The 10,129-nt window shown below is 36.0% G+C and overlaps 1 protein-coding gene across 1 annotated transcript in view; it reads left to right on the forward strand.

Moving 5' to 3' along the window:
- Positions 1–7,240, forward strand: part of HDAC2 (histone deacetylase 2) — a 28,292-nt gene extending 21,052 nt beyond the window's left edge. Inside the window, exons 9-14 of the mRNA XM_068551222.1 lie at positions 238–378; positions 953–1,061; positions 1,724–1,854; positions 2,832–2,987; positions 5,431–5,488; positions 6,937–7,240. Of these exons, the coding sequence (XP_068407323.1) occupies positions 238–378; positions 953–1,061; positions 1,724–1,854; positions 2,832–2,987; positions 5,431–5,488; positions 6,937–6,967 (626 nt within the window). The 3' untranslated portion in view covers positions 6,968–7,240. The remainder of the gene's footprint in view (positions 1–237; positions 379–952; positions 1,062–1,723; positions 1,855–2,831; positions 2,988–5,430; positions 5,489–6,936) is intronic.
- The last annotated feature ends 2,889 nt before the right edge of the window (positions 7,241–10,129 follow it).

The following is a 10,129-nucleotide window of genomic DNA, read 5'->3' on the forward strand; positions in this document are numbered from 1 at the left end:
ATTTTAATATTAATATAGTTGTATATTTGATCAGGGACACTTGCTAACATAGCCAGTTATGTCTTACTGTGTTTTGTATATCATTGCATAAAAGGTGTTTGATAGAAGTTTTAAACTAGAAATTTTCACATATTAAAAGCCATTTTGGTTGAGTATTGTTTGTATTATCTTTTTAAAATTTATTTTTCCAACTGTTACAATGTGTAAATGTATTTACCCAAATTTTCTTTGTTTTAGGTCATGCTAAATGTGTAGAAGTCGTAAAAACTTTCAATTTACCATTACTGATGCTTGGGGGAGGTGGATACACAATCCGCAATGTTGCTCGATGTTGGACATATGAGACTGCTGTTGCCCTTGATTGTGAGATTCCCAATGGTAAGTGTTCTTATTTTGATGTCTTTATTGGATGAACTGTCAGTTCATAGAAAAAGACGTTTAGGTGATTACAGTTGATTCCAAAACCATGTAAATAGGAGAGCAGTCAGTTAATGAATTCATTTTGCATTCACTTTTTTTTTTTTTTTTTAAACTTTGGGTTTATTTACTTATTTATTTGTTTATTTATGGCTGTGTTGGGTCTTCGTTTCTGTGCGAGGGCTTTCTCTAGTTGCGGCAAGTGGGGGCCGCTCTTCATCGCGGTGCGCGGGCCTCTCACTATCGTGGCCTCTCTTGTTGCGGAGCACAGGCTCCAGACGCGCAGGCTCAGTAGTTGTGGCTCACGGGCCCAGCCGCTCCGCGGCATGTGGGATCTTCCCAGACCAGGGCTCGAACCCGTGTCCCCTGCATTGGCAGGCAGATTCTCAACCACTGCGCCACCAGGGAAGCCCCTGCATTCACTTTTAAACATTTTCTCTGGAAATATTTCACAACTTGCATCTGGATTTTTGTGCATGGATTTGTGTGAAAATTGAGCTTTTAATATGTAACTTTATTTCATTGTTTTTGATAGAATTGCCATATAATGATTACTTTGAGTATTTTGGACCAGACTTCAAACTGCATATTAGTCCTTCAAACATGACAAACCAGAACACTCCAGAATATATGGAAAAGATAAAGTAAGACATCATTGAATTGATTTGATAAACATTTCATCTTGATACAGCGTTAGGAGTTTTTAGAGGGCCAAATGCAGTAGGTCATTTTAGCTTTATACATAGGTATTTCCTTTGTCAAAAGTATTTGAAACCTTAAGGTTATTGATTAATTTTATAAAATAATGGAAAATGTATGGGATTCATAGCTCAAAAATATTTCCATTTTCTATTAGTTAAAATGGATTTTTCAATTGAAAGGGGCACTATAAATTTTATATTTTCTTACTTTTACATGAAAGTGAAATTTATTTTCATTGAAACATTTTGATAAAGCTTTATCTAAGAATGGAGTGTTTAGAGAGACATGTGTAGTACACAGACCTGGGTTTGTGTGCTCTCTTTACCACATACTAGCTCTGTGACTTTTGGCAAGTTAATTTGCCTTTGTGCTTATATTTCCTCATCCTTGAAATGGGGGATGAAATAGTATCTACCTTGTAAATTTTGAAGATTAAATGGGTTAATAATATGTAAAGTATCAGTGCTCAGTAAATGTTACTATTTTAATTCATAGGTTAAGCTAGATAAAAGATGCAATTTTTTTGCATAATGTTTCCTCTTACATTTAAAAGGAACTTGAAAGAAAATAATTTTTTCTAATAACTGTGCATGTTGTAATTTAGACAGCGTTTATTTGAAAATTTACGCATGTTGCCACATGCACCTGGCGTCCAAATGCAAGCTATTCCGGAAGATGCAGTTCATGAAGACAGTGGAGATGAAGACGGAGAAGATCCAGACAAGAGAATTTCTAGTAAGATAGTCCCTTGATGTGTATTCTGTTACATTTTTCTGGTTTATTAAAAGAACATTATAAACTGAAGGTTTTGGTGGCCCAGGAACTTCACATGTTTTCATGAGCAGCGGTCCCCAACCTTTTTGGCAGCAGGGACTGGTTTCGTGGAAGACAGTTTTTCCACGGACTGGGGGTGGGGGACGGTTCAGGCGGTAATGAAGGCGATGGGGAGCGACAGATGAAGCTTCGCTGATTCACTCGCCCGCTGCTCACCCCCTGTTGTGGGGCCTGGTTCCTGACAGGCTGCAGACTGGTACCGGTCCATGGTCCGGGGCGTTGGGGACCCCTGTTCATGAGCACACTATCATTACTGTCTTTATTTTTACCATTTTTTTAATCTTACGTGGATTTAATTTCCTACGTCTCAAAGCTTGATTGGAGTATCAGCCATTTCAGTTTATTTGACTACATATATGATCAGAAGTTTCCACAAATTAACCACTTATGTAGAGTGAGTTGAATAACATTAAGCACCTTCTGTTTGATTCTACAGTCTAATTCCACTTGATATGATTCGTAGGTTTATAGCATAATGGTATGCTATCATGGTATAGACATTCTAACATGCTTGGTGTTAATGATATTTTTTATTTTCTCTACTTCTCCTCTCAGCTCTGAAATAAAAGATTACTTTTTATTTGAAGACATCATTGCCACCACCTATCAGGAAAACAGTTTTTTTTCCTCCAAAGTTGTTTGTTTTTTTAATGAGATCTGCAGATGTTTTTCATGTTTCTTTGAATTATTTCTTCCTAGATTAAAGCTAAATTTTCAGTATTTAGCAAGCCATGCATTCAGTTCTAATCTTAAAATCTGTTATCCTTACTTTTAAATGCGGTGACTGGCTAGTTCTTTTGTAGAGGGGTGCACTTAACAATTGTAAAACCTGTGACTGCTTTTGTCAAAACTTTTATTAAAAATCTTTAATGTATCAGTTCGAGCATCAGACAAACGGATAGCTTGTGATGAAGAATTCTCAGATTCTGAGGACGAAGGAGAGGGAGGTCGTAGAAATGTGGCTGATCATAAGAAAGGAGCAAAGAAAGCTAGAATTGAAGAAGACAAGAAGGAAGCGGAGGACAAAAAAACAGGTCAGATTTATTTTTTGATTAATGTTTTAATTGTAAGTTTTCGAAAGTGAGCTATACTGCAATTTTTATGAGATCCTGAAGTCAATTACACAAGTATTGGAGGGGGTGAGTGTGCTAAGTAGGTGACTTTTTTTCTTCCCCCATGTAAGTAAGCTCTTTTAATTAGAGCTCTCTGAATGTTATTAGTCACATTTGTTTTTATATTACAGGAAACTCTCTCTTCTTGACGACATAGGCTTAAAATAGTGAACATTGCACTATGATATAGATTGGGTAAGAGAGAGGACAAAGTGGTTATAGATCCATATGTAGCCTGTGAGCAGAGCTGAAATTCTAAGATAATTTGTAACTACCTGTAAGTTTATTTGATGGGAATAAAACGACAAAGAGTCACATTATCTATCCTTAGACTAGTTTCACTATTTTGAAAAGGCTCAGAGAATAGACTTTGTTCAGAAATTATATGAAGGAAACATAAAAGCTGCAGAAAGATGGGAAGGGACTTGGGAGCTGGGTTGGGAGGAGATAATACATTCTGCTGTCTTAATTTTAAAAATGCTGTGTCAGTTTATCTGTTGAGAAAATAGATGCTTTAGGGCATTGAATTTGCTACCAGAATGTGTTACTTTTATCTGAGTTTTCAGAGCACTTACACATACCTGGGTCATTTTATTTTATTTAACACATTGTATTATAGCACCTCATTAGGGACTTTATATATCTCTCTGCTAGATTGAGCTGCTCATGGCTAGAGAATGCAATATGCTAAATATCTGTATTCTTGCACTTGGTGCATTTCCTGATGGATACCTGATACCTATATGCAAGTAAAGGTGATGAGCACAGGTTTTAGTTGACCTGTTAATTTTGACCCTGTAGCTTGTGGAAAACTGATTCAGAGATACTGGTCCATCATCCTTTTCCTATCATATTGAAGTTATGTGAGTAAGCTGGCTCTTGTGTTCTTTTTTACTAGAGAGTTAGGAATCCGTAGCATGTCTGACACATCTAGTTCTGTTCTTGTTCGTGGATTGACTCCTCTATACGCTACTGTTCTCTATCTACCGTTTTATAATTTTAACTTCCCAATGTATTACAATGATGGCTCCAGTCTGCTCTTGTGTACTGATTGACATCCAGAAATTCCAGCTGTGATGGAGGTAAGAAGGACTTAGCTTTAGTTGTAGGATTTTTCTAGTATTTTTTTCTCTTACTGTCAATTTGTCTTGTCTGGTTTTTCTGTTTGTTTGTTTGTTTGTTTTCCTTTTTGGTGTTTCTTCCTGTTTTTAAATCTTTATCTTTTCTATGCTTTTTCTTCCAAACGGGAAAGTGGGTGCACTATGGTGCTTATCTTTCATTGCTATTTAAGCTAAAAATGAGAGTACTTTTTGATCTGGCTTAATGGCCTGGTAGTGGATTAATCTCATAGTAGTTCCTAAATACTTTTGTTACTGATACGGTGATGAAATTTGGTAATGAAATTCTTCTTTTATAGGGTCTTGGATTTGTTAAAATCTTGCAGCCTACAGATAAAAGAAATATTACCATAGAAAACATTTTTAAAAATCTGTAGTTCAAAACCTGAAGTTAGGAATGTTTCTTTTCTGTACCTCCCTCCCCCTATCCCATTTGGCACTTTGAATTATTTAAGTTTGCGCATCCTAAATTAAGCCAGAAGCCTAAACAAATGTCATAGTGACCATATTGCCATGTGTTTGTATTATAATCAGTGCCTCACAACTTTGGTTCATTTGCTTATCTAAAGAAAAAATTTAGTACATTTGGGCTGATTTGTTTCAGTGATCTTGAATAGGTAGTGTTGCTCCTCCTGTTTCATTAATTTTTTTTTAAATAGTAAAGTTTTGGTACTTACTTAGTGAGGGTTAAAAACTAATGGTTATGTAAGCAGTAGAATTTAGCTTCTGTTTTGTCTCTGGCCTCATCTAATTCTGTCCCCTTCTCACAGTACTCCAGCCACATTGGTCTTTCAGTTCTTCCTTCCAACCTAATTCCTTCTTGCCTCAAAGTCCTTTTAAGCTTTCCCTCTGTTCAAGATACTTCTCCCCGTTTCCCACCCAAAACCTATTTGTTCTTCAGAATGTCTCTCAGACGTCACTTCTTCATCACAGCCTTTCCTAATCTCCCACAGTGCTGTGCTCACATCTGTAGGCTGGACTTCTTCACAGCACATATCCTGGCTGTAGTGCTGTGATCCCATAGAAGAAAACTTCCCAAAGGCAGGACTACAGTGTTATACTGACACCTTGAACCTCTGTCATTTAGTACAGCACCTAACACAAAGCTTATTTAGTTACTGATTTCATGAATAGTAAGATTGTATATGGCAGTTTTTTATATTTTAAGTAAGATATATTTTAAAATAAAATGTATACACTTTATATTTCAAAGTAGGTGTTAATCTCTTCCCAATTTTTGTTTTTAGATGTTAAAGAAGAAGATAAATCCAAGGACAATAGTGGTGAAAAAACAGATACCAAAGGGTAAACTATATTCTTTATCTAGTAATTTTCATATACTATAAAAATAATGAGCACATACTGGGGTTGGGGTGGGTGTACATGTATTCTTTTGAGAAGTACTGAACTGAACCTGGATTATCAGTAAGTTGTTATGAGATGCTCTGAATTTTAGTCTGTAATGGTGCATAAGACAATATATGTATCTTAACTGTTAGTTTATATGTCATCTACTTTCTCATTTTTCATTTACGTAGCTTGCTTTTAAAAAATTACAAAGACTGGTAATAATAAGTATTGTAACTGAATATAGATCAATTTATATTCTTTTTTTTTTAAAATGTTTGATTCTCCTTGTTTTATTATTATTATTTTTAAAATTATTTATTTATTTTTTATTTATGGCTGTGTCGGGTCTTCGTTTCTGTGCGAGGGCTTTCTCTAGTTGCGGCAAGTGGGGGCCACTCTTCATCGCGGTGCACGGGCCTCTCACTATCGCGGCCTCTCTTGTTGCGGAGCACAGGCTCCAGACGCGCAGGCTCAGTAGTTGTGGCTCACGGGCCCAGTTGCTCCGCGGCATGTGGGATCTTCCCAGACCAGGGCTCGAACCCGTGTCCCCTGCATTGGCAGGCAGATTCTCAACCACTGCACCACCAGGGAAGCCCCAATTTATATTCTTGAACATAACTTAGCTGAGCCTTGTTTTGCTATTAACTTTTGTGTTTTTAATTTATTTAATTTATTTATTTTTGGCTGCGTTGGGTCTTCATTGCTGCGTGCGGGCTTTCTCTAGTTGGGGCGAGTGGGGGCTACCCTTCGTTGCGGTGCGCAGGCTTCTCATTGCAGTGGCTTCTCTTGTTGTGGAGCACAGGCTCTAGGCACACGGGCTCAGTAGTTGTGGCTCGTGGGCTCTAGAGCACAGGCTCAGTAGTCGTGGTGCACAGGCTTAGTTGCTCCATGGCATATGGTATCTTCCAGGACCAGGGCTCAAACCCGTGTCCCCTGCATTGGCAGGTGGATTCTTAACCACTGTGCCACCAGGGAAGCCCGCTATTAACTTTTATGTAGGCACTCGTGATCTTTCATGGTGCTCTTATTTCTGTATACATGATTTTTTAGTGTTGTGAGACAGGTAAATTTAAGAAGCACTGGGCTAGCATAACATAATTTTTCTTTTAAACCGTACATAATTTTTTAAAAAACCGTAGTTGAGGTTTTTATTGTTGGAAAGCATGTAAATGCTTAGCCACACATAATTTTGTGCTAGCCTTCATAGGATGACTTGGAATAGATTGTAAAACCCCCAGAAAGATCAAGGCAGTCAGTACTCCAAAAACACTCAAGGCACTGTCAGCTTAGCGTGTTTCTTGGTATGAGCCCAGAATGAGGACTCACTGAAGACTGATCCATTGGTCGGTGCATTAAATGGTGATTGTGCTGTTTTTAATATTTCATGTTACCTCTTTTAACAGAGCCAAATCAGAGCAGCTCAGCAACCCTTGAATTTGAGAGTCTCATCACTTTCAGTGAGAAAATATTGGGAAGAAAAATGTTTTCTTTTTGAAGACTTCTGGCTTCATTTTATACTACTTTGGCATGGACTGTATTTATTTTCAAAATGGCTTTTTTGGTTTTGTTTTTCTTGGCAAGTTTTATTGTGAGTTTTCTAATTACGAAGCAAAATTTCTTTTCTCCACCATGCTTTATGTGATAGTATTTAAAACTGATGTGTTATTATGTCAAAAAACTGCTCTATTAAAGAAGTAATTGGCCTTTCTGAGCTGATTTTTCCATCTTTTGTAATTATCTTTATTAAAAAATTGTACTTGGATTGTCTTTTGTCTGTTTATTACATCATGGAGTCTTTTTTCATAGGCTAATGACATGACTGTTTCTGTAGAAATAGAATACACTAGAGGTGGAAGATACTGATTTGCAACTTCAAAGACATCCATAAACTATTTCTTCAGGAAATTACTGTATTTACAGTAATTATTATTTCTTAATGTAATAGGAGTGCTACAGTCTTGTTCTCTATAGATTAACCAGTCAATGTTGGTGACGATTGATATCTCATTATCATAATTTATCTCTGAAATTAATGATACAAGCTATGCAATTGAGATATAGGAATTATCTTTGAGCTGAACCAAAGATTCTCAAAAACTGGAAATGGAGATACTGAGTTAAAAGAAGAAATCCATAATCAGAAAAGGAAACTATAGCTTCCATACTGAGCTATATGTGACTCTTGCCAATCCCCACTATATACCAAGTAGACAAGAAATTGTATGGTTGTGTTTTACCAGAACTTTCCTGTGTTTATATTAAGGCTAAAATAAAACCTGCTGTTTAGACAAAACCTGGTTCTTGTACTGCATTTACATGGTATCCAGGTTCCACAGTTACACCCAGGTTTCCAAATCAAGGAAATCAACACGTAAAAGTCATTTATCGTTCAATTTATTGAGTGTCTACCCATTAAGGCTTTGAGTATGCATCTGAACATAAAGGGGAAAATGCCTGCTCCTATAGCTTACATTCTAGCAGTAGAAAGCAGACAAATGGGGTAATTTCTACTACTAAAATATGCAAAGGAGAAAGTAAAACATCTCAGAAACTTGCCAAAATCAGTGAAATCTCTCTTTTCACAAAGCCCAAATTGATTATTTTGAGATAAAAATTATAGAATGCTAGACAACAGGTCAGTCAAAAATGTTTCTCTAAAAGCCTGTGTTGTTAAGAAATACTTCAGACATTCACAAAAGCACCTGGACTTTTGTAATGGACAGCCGTTCTCCCACCTGTATTTAACAGATGTTTCACTTTAGCGGTATTTGGTTCAAGCTTTTTTTTTTCTTTAAATAAATTACACAGAAGAAGTAGAAGCCCTCCTTATCACTTTGCCATTTAATTTCCCTCCCACTCTTCAGAAGTAACCATATCTGATCCATGTTTTCACTCTTGCTGCATATCTGTCAGCATATAAAATAAACCCTTATGACATTAGGAATTATGGAATTCAGTCTTTCATTAGTGAAATAGTGACACGCATTTAGTGTTTGCGAAACATGGCATTGCATGTGTACACTTCTGTAACTTGCTTCTTTACATTTTAATTATCTAACCCTGTTTAACAAGGGCAGCTCATTTTAACTGCTCTGTATTAATGTTCGATTACAAGGGTATACCAAAAATTCGTTTCAGTACTGAGGTGAGCCTGCTTGGTCACATTTAGGTTTTGTTTTCCTGTTTACAAATAGAAGCATTTATATAAAACTGAAGCCTCAAAAGAACAGTATGAAACAAGCAAGTTCAGCCAGGTGACTGGGTACAACATTAATACACAGAAACCAGCAACTGTTAATATATCTGAACAACAACCAGAAGATCTGTTGGAAAAAGGAAGATCCCATTTACAAGAGCAATAACAAAAATTTCTAGAAATAAAAGTGTAAAGAGGCTACGGTTCTGGTGTATAGTGAAAAAGATCATAATACAGGATGTATAAATACCCTAATACATTTGGAAATTAATATTGGATAAAAATATTTCAAGTTGATGAGGGAAGAGAGATTATTCTTTAAGTGGTATTGGGATAATGGGTAGCCAAATGGGAAAAAAGTTTTATGCCCTCCATCAGAAGAATCAGATTAGTTGGAAAGGGAAAATGAAACTAAGTACTAGAAACCATAAGGGACTTTTTGAGAAAGTACTAGGCCTTTCTAAGTATGACACTGAACCCAAACTGTAAACGAAATTGATATTTAAAAGATTCTGTAGACTAGCAACTTCTAATTGAGAAAAATGACAAATGGGGCGGGCAGTGTGCAGAATTGCAACTTGTCACAGTTCAAGAGGCTAATATCTAAAGATAAAGGTTTTTTTAAGGCATGAAGGATGTGGAGAGTTAACTGGGAAAAAATGCAAATAATTCTTAAGTATGAAAAGATTTTTAACCTTAATTTAGGAAATGCAAGTTAAAAGCTATGAAGATACTTTTAAATTTTTTAACCTAATTTTTTAAACCTATCATGTTATAAAGAACAACTGTTGGCAAGAGTTTAAGGAAGTTGTGTTTTGCAGTAGGTTGTGTAAGTAAGTCAGTATAACCTCTTGAGCTTAATTTGACACTCTGTATCAGAATCAAATAATCTGATTTAAAATGCCATTTTGGAAAATTTAATATACTTTATGTGCAATATGACTTTCAGAAGTCTTCATTATGAAACACTGCTTAAAGTAATAAAAGATTAAAATGGCCTAAATGTTCAATATAGGATGCGTTGAATGACACTTAAGAAAGAATACTATACAGCTATAACTAACAAGAATGAGAACTATGTACTGTATATATGGAAATACCTTCAAGACGCATCATTAAGTGAAAAGAGGAAGACCTGGGACATGTGACATACCTTTTGTGTAAAATGAAAACAATAGACAAAATTACTTGATCATACAAATACCTAGGAAAGGTGATCATGAAACTGGTAGCATTGAAGCATTGGCTGCTTTCATGGGGATTTGAATGCTGGACTATGAATATACAAATTTTAAAAAAAATTTTTATTGGAGTATAGTGGATTTACAATGTGTTAGTTTCAGGTGTACAGCAAAGTGATTCAGATATACATATATATCCTTTTCCAGATTCTTTTCCAT

Source organism: Eschrichtius robustus, chromosome 9 (genome assembly GCF_028021215.1).
Source record: "Eschrichtius robustus isolate mEscRob2 chromosome 9, mEscRob2.pri, whole genome shotgun sequence".
Classification (NCBI taxonomy): domain Eukaryota; kingdom Metazoa; phylum Chordata; class Mammalia; order Artiodactyla; family Eschrichtiidae; genus Eschrichtius; species Eschrichtius robustus.